This window comes from Vipera berus, assembly GCF_964194415.1.
Source record: "Vipera berus genome assembly, chromosome: 2".
Classification (NCBI taxonomy): Eukaryota; Metazoa; Chordata; class Lepidosauria; order Squamata; family Viperidae; genus Vipera; species Vipera berus.
In genome coordinates, this window is record NC_138203.1 from 150,050,295 (window position 1) to 150,069,540 (window position 19,246).

Below are 19,246 nucleotides of genomic sequence, written 5' to 3' on the forward strand. Positions count from 1 at the left end.
CTTCCAGGCACTTGACCAGCACCACCACACCACTTGTGCGGCTAGGGGTAGAGATAAATAGTTGGGTATCATCAACATACTAATACCAAACCCCACAGTGACAGATAACCCCCCCCCTAGTGTTTCCATGTGGCTTTTAAAAAAGGATTGGTGAGAGGCTTGAGCCCAAGGCATCTTCCTATTTCAGGGACCTAGGGCAGTGTTGGTGAACCTTTTAGAGACCAAGTGCACAAACTGCAACCCAAAACCCACTTATTTATCGCCGGGTGCCAGGTGAGTGTGGCCCACTGGGTGGGCATGGCTGTGGTGGTCATGGCAGATTGGGTGGGTGTGGCCAAGGTGGGCATGGTCACCTCAATGTTGCTCGTGGAGATGGACGCTGTGGGGTGGGAGGGATAGAGGAGATCCAGGGGGTCTGGCAAGTGGGGTGGTAGGCAGGAGGCTCGTCCTGCAGGGTGAGATAAGGCAGGGTGGGGACACCATTTCCATGGGGCAAGGCAAGCGTTGGGGCGACTGCTGCTGGACACCATTGGCCCCACATACAGAGGCCAGCGAGCGCATGGGGACCAACGGAGTCTGTCAGCAGCCACAGCCTGCTGGCCCAACTGGAGCACTCTGGGGCTCCGCAGCCCGCCGCCAACAGTTCAAAGAAGCTGCCTCTGAGCTGGATGGATGGCCAACAGCTGAGGAGGCGATGCAGTGGGTCGTGCCCAGGAAAAGGAGACCATGCAAGGCCAGGAGGGACAGGATGGGGGGGAGGGAAACCAACTGTGCCGGGAGGCATCCAGCCACATGGGACCTCGGCGAGTTAGTGGGTGGCTGCTTGAAGAGGGACGGTTGCCATCTCCAGGGCATGGTGAGTGTGCCCACAGTGAGGGCTCCGAGTGCCACCTCTGGCACACGTGCCATAGGTTTGCCACCACTGCCCTAGAGCTTGATCCCTTCTTTCCTAACACCACCGACTGCAACCAGTCACAGAGGAAGGAGAACCACTATAACACAGTGTCTCTCATTCCTAACTTTGAAGGTAGTCCAGGATATCATGATCAATGGTACTGAAAGCCACTGAAAGGCCCAGGATGGCCAGAATAGTTGCATCATCCTGAGCCTTCCAAAGGTAGTCAAATGCGGTCAATGTTGTTTCAGTGCTGTGCCCTGGCATGGATCCAGACTGAAAAAAAAGTCCAGATAACCTGCTTCATCCAGTGTCCTCTGTAAAAGCCATCCATTCCTTACAAAATAGGTTCCCAACATTTTGGGCACCAGGGACCGGTTCTGTGGAGTTTCTCCAGACTGGAGTGTGTGTGGTTTTGTGTGTTGCCTGCATCCCACGGATGGGGCTTTGTATGGACTTATTGCAGATGGGGCTTTCTATGGACTTATTGCTGGCATGCCACAGCCCGGTACCGGTCCACAGACCAGGGGTTGGGGACCCTGACTTACAAGTCTATCTTGTTATGTATTCCATAGCTAGTTAAAAAAAATTGCAACTATTGGCTGGCTCAATTCTTTTTCTTCACAGCAAAGTGAGATTGGTTGCCCATTGCTTCCTTCCAGGGTATATTTTCAACATCCTGATATAACAACTCTGGTTATTCCTGATGGTCCCCCATCCATGTACCAATTAACTAGAACTGACATTTTTGAGGCTAATGAACAACTGCTATTTAATTTCATATGGGAAAATAAGTATTAGATCTTCTGAAGGCTGAACAAATTGGAAAATATTTTTGATTATTTTTATTCTTGAAAATGTTTAAATTGTTTAAAAATTAAGATTAAGGTTTCTTTCATCAAATAGCTAATCCACTGGACGTTACTGAATTTACTAATACTTGATACTGTCAATCATGTTAAATAGTACATGAAATTAGTGATAATGTGGAATAATGTTGCAATGCAAATCAAGTTTAGTTCATCAGCAGGCTGCATAGTTGTTTTTTAAAAGCCTCATATTGTTCTAAAACATATTTTAATAGTTTCTGAATACCAAAGCATTTTTGCTACTATTAAATATATTTTGAACACATATAGCAATATTGAGCTAAGATTAGCAAAAAATCATATAGGTATCAGAATTTATATGTTAAATGTCAAATGTTGGTGTTAAATCTGAAAACATCAATTCTCTTCTGAACATGATGAAATTAACAAAAGCACAGAAGTGAATTCAGCTGTAGGAGCTATATACTGTACATTAGACTTGGTGGTTGCGATCCATAGGAGAGACTAACAACACAGGTGCTCTGTTTTATGAACAGCAGCTGTTCGCAATTTTATACATGTGAACAATGTGGCAAAGCAGATTTGCGTTGTTGGGATGATGGGTTTGCAATCTGACATTGTGCGTGTATGTGCATGCGCACCATATTTAGAGATTATTTTTAAAGAAATAACTAGGCACTTTTTGATAAGTTTTATTTATTAAAAGTTTCTATAGACATATATCATAGGCATTTTTTTAAGAGTTCAACATTCAGGTGAGGATAAATAATTGGAAAAGTTCATGTGCACACACACACACATATATATGTATATATACCCTTCTCTCCACAGTACATAACTATGGAGCTCTGGTGCAAAACTAATAGCTTCGGCTACATTTCACCCTGAACATCAGCCCTCTATGTTACATCACCACATAGCACTGGCTGCTGAGGCTTACCTAGCTCTGCTTCTGCCTGCAAAAAATGGAGCCCTGAAGAGGAGCTTCCAAAGATACCCATTCCCAGAATCCCAATGTCTTTTTTCAGAATATTTTAAGTACAGAGATAGGCAACTTGTTGCCCTCCAGATTCATGGATCACAACTTCTCATAATCCTTTTTGTCCATCACATCAGGTGAGATGTGAACTTCAGTCCAGTATACCTGGTAAGCATTAAATTGCCTATGCCCAACTTAGGCAATAAAAAGTGGTAAGTAGCCCCCCCCCCCACCCCCTTTAAGTCTTTAAAAGAGAACAGAATCAAGAGAAGCATATGGCTTATTTTCAAGGATTGGATTTTTTTTAAAGAGGGCTTTCCATTTCCAGTTGTTGTTTTTTGCTGGGTGAGGTTACATCAGATGTGTCAAGCCTATTGTACAGGTTAAAACATTTTTTGATATGTTTACCCCAAAACTGCAGAAATCCATGTAGCTTCTTTTCTTCTTTAGCTCTTGGAAGCTTAACAGTTTTGGGAGAGAAAGGCACTGTCATTTTTGTTTTAAAGTTTATTAACAATTTTCTGCATAATTCCCTAGCTGTTTTGAAATATTCTGCTGTTCTGTTCTCTAATCCATGGGGCGGATGGCAGCAGAAGGAATGATTTCATGGCATTTTCTACGGAATGCTGTATCATGATCATCTCAAAATTGCCCAGAATTTTAACATATGCAGCAGTATAACAGCATCTTCACGGCCTAAAATACGGATTGAAATGCATTTAATGGCATAATTTCAAAGGGCATCATTGGAATGATTAAGTATTGTGGCAACAACTCTTGGCTTAACATTCACTAGGTATGCAAAATAAATCTTTAACATTTCTTGAAAATAAGAAAGCAAAGTAACATAATTATCCCTGACAGCATCTTCATATTGAAAAGATCCATGCATTTTTCTATGAATAGGAACCTTTCCCCCACCCCAAAATATTCAAGAATATTTTTGTTAATCCCTACCAGATGAAAGTACAGAAATAGGCTTTATTTTCTCAAAAAATTCTACAAATATAAAGTTGACAATCTGAGATAAAAATATTTGCTTTCTGAAATTGTACATATCTAAAATACCCATATAAAAGGTAAATATTTTAACTATAAAAATATATCTGAGATCAATTTCAGCTGGATTACTTCTTTATAAAAATCAGAATTATTTTAACAAATTACTATTAGGTTCACAAATAGAGTCTTGAAATTAAGTACTTCAATGTTTCTCTCTGTGCATTATCTTTGGTTTTTCTGTGGTATAAAATGGGCAGAGCTAAGGATCCTGGCATTTGTTCAGTCATTGTATGCCAGGAACAGGATCTTCAAATAGCATACATGATGCACATTCACTTGAATTCATTTTTCAGACATTTTTCTTACCTATGATTAAATGCCTAGGCAAAAATAGTTAAGGTGTTCTCCAGTAGAATTTGTTCAGTTGTATAAAACAGCAAACATTGTAATAACTATGATTGGTATATATTTCATGTCTTCAGGTGCCTCCAATCACAAGGAATCCTTTGCTTTTATCAATATTAAAAAATAATATCAACATTAAAAAATTTAAATTGTCTGCCTTTGAAATCATCTCTATAGTCTCAACAAATTAGTGCAGCTTAGAATTTCCAATCTGAAGGAAAAAAATATGTATACAAACTAAAAATCCTTCTTATGAGAACTGTGCCAGTTATACAAAAAATACAGGTGACCCCGTGCACTAATATGACAAAAGTAAATAGAAACCACACAACTGGGCACTCTGAATGCATGGATTTGGAGCTTATAGACTCTGAATGAATGCTCACTGCAGATGTGCAGTTGACTGCTTGTAAATTTATGTGCACAGGTATAGTATGATGGGTTAAAGAATAAACATGAATATATCCTGATTAAATATGTTAATAGACATTTATAGCTGATGGCAATTTTAGTTTATCTGCAATTTAACTGCAATCAAAAGTTAACAAGCATTTAAAATTAAACTACAGCTCATGAAATCCAATTGTTCGATTGACAGAAGGTACATGTCCATATAGCCTGATTTAATCAAGATTCCAGTTGTGCCAGAGGAATGGCTTCACACAATTTCATGCTTTCTTTTGGTACTCTGCCATGCAACAATTTCAAATAATATTTTAAGTCTTTAAGTTGTAGAATTTGAACAGAGATTTTTGACCTTTCATTTTAATTTTTTAAAAAAATCAAATTCCCCCTGATAGTCGCAAAAAAGCTTCTACCTTCTTTTCTTACACACTTTTATGGCAATAAAGATCTTTTAAAGTTTTTAGTTCTTCAATTAAAGTTTTGTTCTGGTTTTCAAGGACAGCAACTCGATTTTCAAGGCATTTAACATACTCTTTCTTTTTTCTACGGCATTCTCGAGCGGCTTCTCTGAAATCCAAAAGCAAAAATATGTTAATTACGATATAAAATTCAACATATTTTACGAACATTCCATTTTTGCTTAGAGAAGATGGTGGCCATTATTATTATTATTATTTCTTTAAATGATGATTAGGGCATTTCCCTTGCCAGGTTAAGTATAGATTTGTCATTCTAGAGTGCTCTGTATTGTGATTTACATGGTCTGCCATGTGCTCCCCTACATTCATCTTATGCTCCTACCCCTTCTTTGTTTTATATATAGAACTTTGTTTTATATCTTTTTAGCTTATTATTTTTAACCTTTGATGAACTTTTTATGTTTTTAATTGACAGTACTCTTCCCTCCTTTTGCTGATCTTTGGCAGTAATAAAGATCTGATTTAATTTTCAACTAAATTTTGAAATAAATGCTGAGCACTTTTTAAATATTTTATACCAAATAAAATCAACTGTCAAGACTGTCTACAGTTAAATGAGTCCAAGAAAAAGCAAGGTACTGTAACTATGTATAAATCTGCTGTAATGTTAAGGAACAAAATAACCGTATGTCCACTGAATATGGCCTCAAACTAAGTACCCACAGAAGGATGTAATATAGTCTGAAGCCTATATAGGGTTTTACTTCAGACGTTTGACACATTAAAAATCACAAAGGGTAGAAGTTCAAGTGATCCATCAGTATGGTACATGCAGTGGTGGGATTCAAATATGGGAACAACTGGTTCTCTGTGTGGATGCCGCTTCCAAAAGTCCATTCTGGGCCTGGGGAACCAAAAACTAGCTACCGGTTCTGCTGAACTGGTGCAAAACGGCTGAATCCCACCACTGGGTATACGTGATGAAATGTTTCACAATACTTTTTCATTATGAAGCACAAGTGAAAAAACTAAGGCTCCTAGGGGGATACATTAAATTTATTTTTCAAGAATCTTGTTTTCTTATTTATTAAAAACAACAATTCTTTTTCCCTTTATTTCTTGAAATAAGGCATTTTTAAACAAAGGCATTTCCCACTCCAAAATAAAGTAAAATCAGGAAAAAAGTAGGCAATATAATATTTATAATATTTAGAAGGAAATAATATTCCTTAGGCAAGATAAAAGACTGAAACCTATTGGTAATTTCTGTACACAAGATCTCTTTTCAGAACATAAGTGGAAAGTAAATACCTATTTTTCATCAGCCTTATTTCTCGTTTTAGTTGGGGATCATCTGTTTTGGTTGACTGAGATGTCAAGGACACAGGAGTTGTCATCACAACTGTTTGTGGAAGGGAAGTGGTGGTTGGTGTTCTGCGTAACTGGTAGGCCTGCATATCCCCAGATGCAGCTGTTAAGGAATCAGAGTAGAGCCCACGGTAAAGCAGCGATTCCCAAACTCTGAAATATTGCCACTTCCACCCTCCAAATAAAATTAATGATTCCACTAGGTTTAGGGTTGGGCAAGAAACAAATATACAATTTTAGTGGGGGGGGGGTGGTTGAGAATAAAGGCAAATACTGAAAATGATGGACTCCTACATTTAATTTTTTAACGGAATTTGGAAATCTGAGTGATTTTATTTTTGCACATACTGTTATTTTCTTTACCGTATGAAATTAATTTCATTCAGTACACTGAGGGTGAAAATATAAAATGATGTTTCCTTTGCCTGGACCTCCATGGGCACCAGACAAAGCACTGGACCTTGCCTTAAATCAGCTTCTCTTACAATACTGCAGCTAATAAAACACCTGGAAGGCTGTAAGTTGCTTTTGGCGCTCTCTCCCTTCATTTCCATTCTATTGCAATGTCCTTTGCTGTTTAAAAGTCAGCTCAAATGGTGACTGGATTACAGTATTAAGTCTTTTTTGAAAAGACCTTTTTAAATGTATTTTATACATCAAATTGATATGGCTGCCCATCTCAGAAAAAAGTGACTCTGGGCAGCATACAGTATTTAATTAAAAATCAACAAATATATAAAAGCAGTCATATGAAAACAATAAAAAAGCACATGGAACAAAAGAAGATACTTTTGTGGAATGTTAAGAGGGATGGAGCTAACCTCACTTCCGGGGGGGGGGAGAAGATTCCAAAAGGTGGGTGCTATGGCTGACAAGGTCCATCTCCTGGGACCTGCCAACTGTCATTCCCTGACAGACAGGACCTCCACTACGCCTTCTCTGCCAGATCTGATGGAATGGGCAATGAAAGGCAAGCAATGTTGGAGATTATAAATGCATGGAACACCCTACACAAAAAACTTTCTTATAATACCAGTTTTATACATAAATGGAATCTTACATATTTTAGAAGTAATTATTAATTATAATTATTGAAAATATTAGCTACCAATGGGGCACTGAGCATAAAAATGCAGTTCAAAATCTTCAGTGCGAGTAGATGGCATAAGCAGACATAAATTTAAACAAGAGGTTTCACATCTAAAATATTATATTCATATTTGTTTTCAAATAATCCAAAACTAGCATTAAAATAAAAGGAAAATTCTAAGAATTAGGATATCTGTGAAAACTACTTCATTAATAAAGGAAAACGGATCTTTTCTAGGCTGAGGTTTATTTTCAGTCCTTTGAATCAAAGATAGGTATAGTTAGGAAACAATTATTGTTCTCACTCAGAAAAAGTGGGCAGTACTGGAATACAAAAAGTAGTGGTTGTTTATCAAGGATGATATACCACAGAATACATACTGCTCCCTGGAGGAAACTTTAATTTGAAGAAGTGGAGGCTTGTAAAAATAATTCATAGTCAATTACTACTGGTGCCACTGCTACAATAAGCTTTAGTTTCCTTGCATAACTACTCTTTGGTGTCAAAGGGAACCAAAGATTTTGCATGAACAGTCATCTCCTCTGCATGAGCAAGAATACTCAACCCATTTCAGAAATTTCTATGGATATCTGTATGTGGAAAGAGAAAGTGGAAAATTGCAAAACTTATGAAATTAAGCAATATTACTTTTTTAATCAAAAAGTATTATATCATTGGTTAGGACTAATTATTTAATGGCTCAAGCGTTAGAGACAGTTCCCAAATAGTTAGACTGGTTAAATGATAGAAAATAGTACATATGACTTAACAGCAAATACCCATTTTCTACAATAAAAGATTTTATTCCACTACTCATTCTAGGGGAAGAACTAAAACCAGCTTTTTGTGGGAGGAGAAATTTCGAAGAGATTTATGTGTAATTAGCTAAAGAAATTGATGGAGTACTGATGCATTTCCTCTCCCCACTTTCTTCTAACTGCTTGGATAGGCTAGGTCAGGGGTAGGGAACCTTGGCTCTTTTATGACTTGTGGACTTCAACTCCCAGAATTCAGAGGTTCTGGGAGTTGAAGTCCACGAGTCATAAAAGAGCCAAGGTTCCCTACCCCCAGGCTAGGTGGCCTGTCCCTGGCGACAGGAAGTGGACCTTCATTGTAAGTCTAATATACTAACTTCTACAGTGAGACATACTAGAGCCATTTCTGGGGTTGGAGTTTTCAAGAGAAGTGTCCTGAGCTTTGCCAGAAACTATTTTCTGTAGATTTTCTTGTTAGAGGAAATTTGTGAAGTTATATAAATTAACCTTGCACTAATTAATAAACATGAACTCAGAGAGCCAGGTGACAACTCTACAAAGATCTTCCAAGGAAGAATTTGAAGTTTGAATGAACTCTCTACATTCACCACAAAATATTCTCCTGAAGATTTTTCTTAGCCTCTGCTATAAACACCTTCATGCATGACTGGCATGGTTTTCAACCTACTGAAGCCTCAGATGTTACTGTGCTAAATATTCTGCATAATACCAGTCCATTTTATAAGATTATACAGAAAGGATTATGATTTCTGGTTTTTGCGCTGTAGCACACAGCTGTGGGATTGTGGAGCTCTGCACCCCACAGCTGATTTCGCCCTGCCAGGGGATCCTAAATGGGTCTGAAGTTGCCCCGGAGAGGTGACAAAGAAAGAGGGGTGTCCTGATGATACGGGGGAAGCCCTCTAACCCGACAGGAGAAAAGCTAGCTGCACACCGGCGTCTAGCCCAAGCTACTTGCAGCTGAAGTCCAAGAGCACGAACCAGAACAACGGTGAACAGCATGCTTGGAACTGGTGAGAGTATCGATCTTCTCTCCTCTACTCTGTAACTAAGTCCTTGGGAAAGATCCCCAAAGTAAGAAAACCTCTGAAAGTGAAGGGAGGGGACTACACCCCCCCTCCCTTATAGAAGGAAGCGGTGAATTAACCTTTAAGGGGGGAAAGAAATATATTGAAATCAAAGTTAAAATACTACAGTCTGGATAAATCTAGAAATTAAAAAATAACTTCTAAGATTATACCTTAAAGGGTTTTGATGAAATAATAATAATAATAATAATAATAATAATAATAATAATAATAATAATAATAAATAATGATAATGATAATGATAATGATAATAATAATAATAATAATAATTTTTTGTCTGAAAAAGCTGGAAAATAAACTACTACTGACACCTAATGGCTTGGGTCCGGGATATCTGAGGGAACACCTGCTGCCGGCATCAAGTTCCCTTCGTCCTGTGCGCTCCCACAGGGAGGGCCTTCTCAGGGTGCCGTTGGCAAAGGATTGCCGGAGGGCGACACCCAGGGGGAGGGCCTTCTCTGTGGGCGCGCCTGCCCTTTGGAACCAGTTACCCGTAGAGCTCAGGACTGCCCCAGATTTTCGTTCGTTCCGCCGGGACCTGAAGACCTGGCTCTTTGAGCTTTCCGGCCAGGACTGAGAACTTTTAATTTTTAACCTATTGTAATTGGGGATTTTAATTAGAGTTAAAGGTTTTAGATTTAATCAAGGATAATTTAATTTATTTTAATTTGTTATTAACTTTTGTATTGTTATATTGTCTTAATTGCCTTGTGAACTGCCCTGGGTCCTACAGGAGAAGGGGTATATAAGTTATAATAATAATAATAATAATAATAATAATAATAATAATAATAATAATAATAATAATAATAATAATAATAATAATAATAATAATAATGTAGAACTAGAGCATAGAACATTAACAACACTGGCTCAGAAATTGGCAAGATGCCCAGAAACAAAGAATAATCTGTTCTCTTGAACTTTAATAACCCTCAGAAGACAGCTGGGTGGGAACAAAGAAAGAATACATACTGGGCCAACCATAAGATTAAGAACTGCCTGTAGGAAAAGAAATACTCTGACCTTTGTCTAAACTCAAGAACTGTTTACAGAAAAAGAAAAAGTTTTGACTCTGGGCTAATCTTTTAGGGATGAATTTACAGGAAGGACTCAATATGACTAAATATACTGAACTACAATTTTGACTGGTTGACAACTGACTCTGAATAAAAGAACTGTTGTAAAATACTGATTACTGATGCCTTGACAACTGAAAATACAGTGGATTATAAAAACTATATATAAAGATAAGAACTATACAAACAAGGCTAATTATAGAGACTATGGCACTGATGAAGGACTATTTGAAAGGGGGAGACAACATGGATATTATATACTTATCAAAAAATGACAGAAAACCACATTTAATACTTACTCCTGAAGGACCTAGCCTGGAATATCAAAGACCTCCAGAAGCAACATTTCAAGATGAGACAAATACTTTCCAGGAGGAAATGTATGTAATGCTACAACAGACACAAAGGACAATAACTTTAAACCACTAAGAGATCAAAAACAACTTTGACAACATAAATGAGCACATCTCTAATCTAAACACGCAATCAAAAAACAGAAAATGATGGTAAAGAATGAACAAACAAATCAGATAATAGAACATAAATTAGAAGAAAACGATTTAATCAGCAAAGCTACAAATGAAGAGAATTATAATTTAACACAAACAGGAAAAAACCTAGAAGACTTGGACATAACAACAAAAATGGAAAAGATACTTTATTCATCAGAACGTCAAAATAAACCTGAAGATAAGAAATGGACTATAGAATTGCCAGGAGAACCATTAGAGTTTGGGAGACAAAAAGCATATCTTTTACGCATTCTGTCTTCTCCATTCCCAACAATACTTACAAAAATACAAGAACTTCCTGGCAAGTGGAATATATCAATTTGGAAAGCTACTTGGGAAAAGGTGGGTAGAAACAGATTCAAGAGATTTGACTCACCCTACCACATGGAGTATTACATGAGCAAACATTTGCTTGAATACAGTTAAAAGAACAGATAACTTTGGATATAAAGAGGCCTTACAGTAAGAGGGATAAGAGATATAAGTAATATAGTATTTTTTATAATATATAAAGTGTAAAAATATTGGGATGATGTATGTGAATGAAAAGTTTGAAATGTAAAGGTAAATTAAGTTGAAGAGAATTAGGACTAAGGAATGAGTGAAATACTGAGGGGAAATTAAGCTTAAATAAGAACTTCAAAAGTAGGATATATAGTGATTTAGCAAATTAACTTTTACAAAAATGTGAAATATAAACTGATCAGAAAAGATGTTATAGGTAGATGTCATAAGATATATAAGCAGTATAGTATTTTTATAACGCATGAAATATGGTGTATCTAAGTGGAAAATCTGGATATTTAGATGATAAATATTGAGAAAATCATGACTGATAAGAATTGTTTGAATATTAACGGGAAATTAAGCTTAAATAAGAATTATGAAAATAGGATATATGGATGAACTAATAAGATGATTTTTATGATTTTATAAACATGTTGATAAGAAAAAGATGTCATACATGGACGTTATTATTTGTACAAACATGAAAAATATGTTTCTATTTAACCATTTATGCATTTAAATTATTAAGAAATATATTTGTTTAAGGTTGAAGAAGGAGAATACTATTGGGAGAAGGGAAGATCAAAGAAATATACTTATTAATAAGCTGATTATGGAAGTACAAAAAATAATTATTATTAACTGTTAATTAACTAATTTTTTTTCCAAAATATATGAACCAAGACAACACGCTGTATACCAGGCACTAAGGATTGTTATTGTAAAAAAATTAATAAAACATTTTTTTTTAAAAAGAGTTACAAGTACATAGAAATTATTGGGTCTGGGACTTCCGGGTGGCAAGGCTTCGTCGATGGCGGTCATCTTGACCATCAGCCGCTTTGATTCCGTTCAAGCCGCAAAAACAGCAACAATCAGCTGTCTTGCGGCTTGGGAACCCCCCACTTGGGAGAAGAGGGGAGGGTGAGCATTCAGGTAGAGGTAGAGCTCCCCTAGACCCCCAGAGTGATTAATCTGGGGGCCGAAGGGTGAGAGCTCCCTCGGAGCCTGAATTTAACTCTGGACTCGGGGACTCCTCTGTTTTAAACAGAGCAGGACGCTGCAATATCCCTGCACTCAATACTGAACTTTGGATTACTCGGATGCAGGCAGAGCTGAGCAGGAGAATTTTGAAATTGCAAGTACATGATCTTTAACTCTGGGGAGCTACCTTTTTTCTTCTCCAAAGCTCAAATTAAAAGAAAGGGGAGGAAGATGGCGCCGGAATGAACATTTAGAGAAAATGGGAAAAAAAGACCAAGGAGGAAGACAGAAAGTGGGTCTTTAAAAGCTGTAAAAGACTCTTTTAAAAACATTTGAAGCTGATACAAAAGAGATTTAATGGATTTGGAGATTTAAAACAGTGTTTTTCAACCTTTTTTGGGCAAAGGCACACTTGTTTCATGAAAAAAATCACGAGGCACTCCACCGTTTTCCGCACCGTTGGGCCTCCCCACGGTCGCTACACGAACGGTCGTAAGTTGAGGATGGCCTGTGTTCTCAAGGGGTTGGACTAGATGACCTCCAAGGTCCCTTCCAACTTATTATTATTATTATTATTATTATTATTATTATTATTATTATTATTATTATTAATTATTATTATTAGCCTCTTTATTTTATTTTATTTTGGGGCTTTTGTTTGTTTGTTTTTGCTGTGAAGGAAAAGGAAAGCTTGCATTTCTTTTTAATTTATCTTTCTGTATTTTCTTTTTTCTCTTCTTTTCTTTCTTCCTTCCTTCCTTCCCTCTCTTTTCTTTCTTTATCTTCCTTCCTTCCTTTCTCTCTCCCACTTTCTTTCCCTCCCTCTCTCAATTTCTTGCTTTCTACTTGTTGTGGAAATTGGAAGCTACTTGCATTTTTTTTTAATTTTTCTTTCTGCATTTTTCTCCTTCATTTATTTTTCTTTCTTTCCTTCTTTCTTTCTTTCTCTTTCTTTTCTCTTTCTTTCTTTCTATCTTTCTTCCTTTCTTTCTTGCCTTTCTCTCTCCCACTTTCTTTCCCTCCCTCTCTCAATTTCTTGCTTTCTACTTGTTGTGGAAACTGGAAGCTACTTGCATTTCTTTTTAATTTTTCTTCCTGCTTTTTTTCCTTCCTTCCTTCCTCCCCTCCTCTCTCTCTCTCTTTCACATTGAAGCATTCCAGCTGCCATGGGTCCCGGCGCCTCGGCGCCCAGTAAAAATGCCGAACGGGCTCAGAAGGCGTTCCCAGGCACTCCGCCGCAGGCCCCAGGCGCCCCATCGCTCGGAACGGCCCGGCCACTTTAGGTCCAGGTTCCCCGCCGCCCGACTCATCTTCGGCGGCCTCAGAAACGTTGCCGCCGCCGCGGGTCAGGCCCGGCGGACCCGGACCGGCACACCAACATCTCCCGCGGCCTCTGCAAGTTGTTACGGCACCGGGAACTCCCGGTGCCCAGCCGAGGCCGTGCAACAGGCAACAGCCTCCTCAGGGCTCAGCCAGCCAGAACTCACCCTCCCGTCTAGCTCAGCCACGGCCATCTTCTCCGGAGGGAGGTAAAAAAAAAATTTCCCACGGCACACCAGGCAACAGCTCGCGGCACACTAGTGTGCCGCGGAACAGCAGTTGAAAAACACTGATTTAAAAGGAAAGTAACAAAGTTGCAACCTGGGCTTTTAAGCTAAATTGCGACTTTTATATAAGGATTGGGTGGAAAAGTGAAAGTGAGAAATGAAAGTTAATGGGTGTTAAAATGGCTTCTAAACTGCCTAGAGCTCCTGTTTCTAGAAGTGCGGGGGCATCACCAGTTCAACAACAATCTGCATTTCAGACCTTGATGCCATCCCCCGCAGTACCCCCACCAACATTAACATTAAAAGATCTGCAAGAGGCTTTAAAACTTTAAAACTTCAATCTGAGCAAATAGCGGAGCTCATTAATGAGAAAAATAAGGAAATAAGAGAGGATATTTTACTGGCATTTCAGGGGTTGGCAGGCTGTATTGAGCGTTTGGATGAACACGTGGAAGAAGTTAACCAAAGTAATTTGATACTGGAAGCTAAAATGTGCGAAGCTGAGAATAAAATAGATAAGATCGATGATGAGGTGGTAATGATACAATATAGAGACATGGAGTTTGCCTTGAGAATAAGAGGTCTGAAAGAAAATCCACAAGAATACTTGGAAGAGACACTTGCAAAGGCTGTGGCACCTATATTGGGATGGCGAGCTGAAGATTTTATAATGGAAATAGATAAAATATTTTGTGTCAACTCCTGGATTGCTAGGCAAAGAAAACTACCAAGAGATGTGGTTGTTTATTTTACAAAGAGAATGATCAGAAATGCGATTATTCAAGCTTTTTATAATAATAGATTTAAAGTGGCTGATCAAGAGGTCTTAATTTTGAAAGAAATTCCACCAAGAATTTTAAGAAATAGGAAAGAGTTTGTTTTTTTGGCAGATGAATTAAAAAAACGACAGCTCCAGTTCAGATGGGAGATACCAACTGGGATAGTGGTGAATTATGCAGGTACAAGATATCGTCTTAGTACAGTTCTGAAGGCTAGAGATTTTTATTGTAATGTACTGAAAGCAGGTCCACCGCCACCCCCAGAATTCAAGAGGAAAGGAAGATGGAGCGCGACAGGCACAAATGGAAGGTATACAGCAAGGTGAAGAAATGACCTCGCTGACTGTAAAAGAAGTACAGCAAACTGTGGAAACTGCGCAGCCCCTGGCATCATTAGAAGAACCAAAGTATCAAAGAATGACACGGGCTGCAACCAGACAAAAGGAACAACAACAAGAACAACAGAAACAGAATCTTAAAATTACAGCTCAAGAATCCACTAATACTGAAGCAGTGGGAAGAGCGAAACCAAAGAGGCAGGTGCTTAAGGATCTGCAAGATACGTTCCGAAAGCTTCAAGTCGCAAAAGATGGCGACAAAGTTTCTAACATGGAATGTTAATGGTCTAAACTCTCCGCAAAAGAGCAAGAAAATATTTCAGTATTTAAAACAATTTAAAAATGATGTTACTTGTTTGCAGGAAACACACATTTGTGTATCAGATCAAAAATATTTGATAAATTCCAGATTGGGTATACAATTTATTGCATCTGCTCCAGACAAGAAAAATGAAGTAGTTATCTATGTGAAGAAGGACTTAACAGCTAATCTAATTGAAGCAGATAAACAAGGAAGATACATTATAATTGAACTTTTAATAGAAGGGAAGAAAATACTTTTAATTGGAATATATGCACCCAATCGACAACAAGGAGAATTTTATAAACTTCTACATAATAAAATAATTCAATGGGATTATAAATCATGTATTTTAATGGGAGATTGGAATGGAGTTTTGGATACACAGAAAGATAAAAAAGGAACTTTTAAAAATATTCCAAATCATGCTAGATTGCCTAAATCTTTTTTTGATATGAAAGACGATCTGGAATTGAGAGATGTCTGGAGAGAATGAAACATGGAAGAAAGGGATTTTGCTTTTTTTCTGATAGACATCAATCTTTTTCTAAGATTGATTTTGTACTAACTACTAATGATTTTTTTCTAGGGTTAAGAAGATCCAAGATATGTCCAAGAACTTTATCAGACCATAGCCCAGTATGGATGGAATTGGATCAGGGGAAGGGTGACAGGAGATCTTGGAGGTTAAATGAAAATTTGTTTAGATATGAGGAAAATGTGGAAGAATATAAAAAACAAATGAAAGAATTTTTTATTATAAATATGCATAAGGGTACTCCAATTGAAATGGTTTGGGACGCAAGTACTGTATAGCTTATATGAGAGGAGTTTTAATATATTTGAATAATAAACATAGACGTAGATTGGAACATAAGCGTAAGGAGCTAGAGGAGGAAATAAAGTTGAAAGAGAGGGCCTTTATCTTGAACCCATCTGACAAGAGGGTGAAAGAAGCAATTAACTTGTTAAGAGGGCAGTTTAACATGCTGGTGGCAGATCAAGTGGCAACTAATTTACGATATGCTAAACATAATACTTTTTACAATGCTAATAGGCCAGGTAGGTGGTTAGCTTATTTGTTAAGGAAAAAACAAAAATCACGTAATATAGACAAAATAGAATATAAGGGTAAAGAGGTGTTTCAACAAAATATTATTAAAAAGGTTTTTGCAGAATTTTATTCAAAATTATATGCTAGTGATACAATTCAAGGTTTAGATATAGATATATCTACAAGGAGTCAATATCCCAATACTTACACAACAGCACAGGGAAGGGATGAATCAATTAATAACTGCTGAAGAAATTATTTTAGCAATAAAACAACTAAAAGTGGGTAAGGCTCCTGGAACAGATGTTTTGACAGCTATTTATTATAAAAACCTACAACTAGAAATAGTGGAACCTTTAAAGGAGTTATTTAGAACAATTCAATCTGGGGGAGCAGTGCCTCCATCCTGGAAAACAGCTTTTATAACATTGATTCCAAAGGAAGATCAAGATCTTACCCAACCTAAAAATTACAAACCAATATTGCTTTTAAATATTGATTATAACATATTTGCAAAAGTTTTAGCAAACAGATTCATGCAGGTTATGCAGCAAATGATTCATACTGACCAAACAGGATTTATAAGTGGTAGACAAATGAAATATAATGTGAGACATATTGTAAATTTATTAGAATATTTGGAAAGAAATAATCAAGTCCCCGCAGCGCTGATTTTTCTGAACGCCGAAAAGGCATTTGATCAATTGAATTAGCAATTTTTATTTAAAGTATTAGAGAAGATGGAGTTTGGTGATCGTTTTTACAACCTATTAGGGCAATATATCAGAAACAAACAGCTCAAATAATAATTAATGGCAGTTTAACAGAAGCTTGCAAAATTGAAAAAGGTACAAGACAGGCATGTCCGTTGTCACCATTGCTGTTTGTTTTAACATTGGAAATATTACTAAGATACAAGATTCAGATAAATTAAAGGGAATTAAAATAAAATATCAAGATTATAGTTTAAGGGCGTTTGCGGATGACTTGGTTATTACATTAAGTCAACCAACTCAATCGGTTATAGATTTAATGGAGATAATTTTGCGATATGGACAAGTTTCTGGATTTAAGATAAATAGGCAAAAAACTAAAATATTGTCTAAAAATATGACTATAGAACAAAAAGAATTCCTAGAAAAACTAACGGGATTTGAAATAGTTAAAAAGATTAAATATTTGGGGGTGTATATTACAGCTTCAAATGTGAAATTATATAAAAATAATTATGAATTATTATGGCAAAAAATACAAAAAGAGTTAGATAGTTGGAGAAAACTACAATTGTCTTTATTGGGAAGAATTGCAGCAGTGAAAATGAATGTTTTACCAAAATTTTTATTTTTGTTTCAAATGATACCTATACTTAAAAAAGATTCAAATTTGGAGGAATGGCAGAAAGGTATTAATAAATTTATCTGAGCAGGGAAAAGACCGAGAGTAAAACTTAAGATAATGCAAGACATACGTGAAAGAGGTGATAGGGCTCGCAACCTGGGCGTCCTCCTGGATTCATGGCTCAATTTTGAAGACCACATAGGAGCCGTGACCAGGGGGGCTTTTGCCCAGGTTCGCCTGGTGCGCCAGTTGCGACCCTATCTGTGCCCTACGCACAGTCACTCATGCGCTTGTGACCTCCCATTTAGACTACTGCAACGCTCTCTACATGGGGCTGCCCTTGAGGACCACTCGGAGGCTTCAACTGGTGTAGAATGCGGCCGCGCGAGTTGTGATGGGGGTTTCCCGATACTCCCATGTAACACCTCTACTCTGCGAGCTGCATTGGCTTCCGGTTGCTCTTCGGGTAAGATTCAAGGTGCTGTTGATGACCTATAAAGCCCTAAATGCCTTGGGTCCGGGTTATCTGAGGGAACAGCTGCTGCCGGCATCAAGCTCCCTTCGTCCTGTGCGCTCCCACAGGGAGGGCCTTCTCAGGATACCGCCGGTTAAGGAATGCCGGCGGGTTATTCCCAGGGGAAGAGCGTTTTCTGTGGGCGCGCTGGCCCTATGGAACCAACTCCCAATGGAACATAGGACTGCCCCCGACCTTCGCTCATTTCGCCGGGACCTGAAAACATGGCTCTTCGAGCTGTCTGGCCCAGGCTGAGGGGTTTTAATTTTATTGGGTTTTAGTTTACATTGGGGACTTGATTTAATTAATTTTAATCTGATCTTAATTTTTGTATGTTTGTTTTAACTCTCCCTGTAAACCGCCCTGAGTCCTACGGGAATAGGGCGGTATATAAATTTAATAAAATAAATAAATAAAATGCCCAATTTTAAATTATATTATGATGCTGCAGCTTTATCGACAATTAGTAACTGGTTTAATTTCACAGAAGAAAGAATATTGAATATTGAGGGATGTGATTTACTATATGGTTGGCATGCATACTTATTGTATGATAAAAAGGTGGATAATGTTTTTAAGACACATATATTAAGGTATGCCCTGTTGCGAGTTTGGAAAAAATATCAATGTAAGTTAAATCATAAAATACCAATTTGGACAATACCTAAACATGCAATAGAAAATATAAGTTTGGGATTCAAACATGATGTTATTACATATAAAGAAATTCTTAGATTGGAAAGGAATGTATGGCAACTAAAGCCATTCAATATTTTAAAAGAAGAAAAGATAGTACAAACTTGGTTTCAGTATGGGCAGATACAAGCTAAATGGAAAGAAGATCGGAAAATTGGTATTACAACTGATGAAAATTTGGTAAAACAAATTAGAGATCAAAGTCAAGCGCATATAAGAAGGATATATAATGTATTGATAGAAATAGATTCAGAAATGGAACTTGTTAAAGACTGTATGATAAAATGGGCCCAGAATATTCAGGAGCCAATAATGATGGATACTTGGGAAAAAATCTGGG

General features: G+C 37.4%; 1 protein-coding gene across 5 annotated transcripts in view; it reads right to left on the reverse strand.

Moving 5' to 3' along the window:
• Positions 1-2,411: 2,411 nt before the first annotated feature.
• Positions 2,412-19,246, reverse strand: part of ATF1 (activating transcription factor 1) — a 51,182-nt gene continuing 34,347 nt past the window's right edge. For 4 of the 5 annotated variants that reach the window (XM_081318792.1, XM_081318791.1, XM_081318794.1 and 1 more), the window contains 2 exons: positions 6,247-6,406; positions 4,609-5,083 (listed from right to left, as the gene is read on the reverse strand). In XM_081318792.1, coding sequence (XP_081174918.1) covers positions 4,939-5,083; positions 6,247-6,406 — 305 coding nt within the window. In that variant the 3' untranslated portion in view covers positions 4,609-4,938. Of the gene's footprint in view, positions 4,216-4,608; positions 5,084-6,246; positions 6,407-19,246 lie in introns of those variants that run through there. The other variant, XM_081318793.1, reaches the window with a different exon arrangement.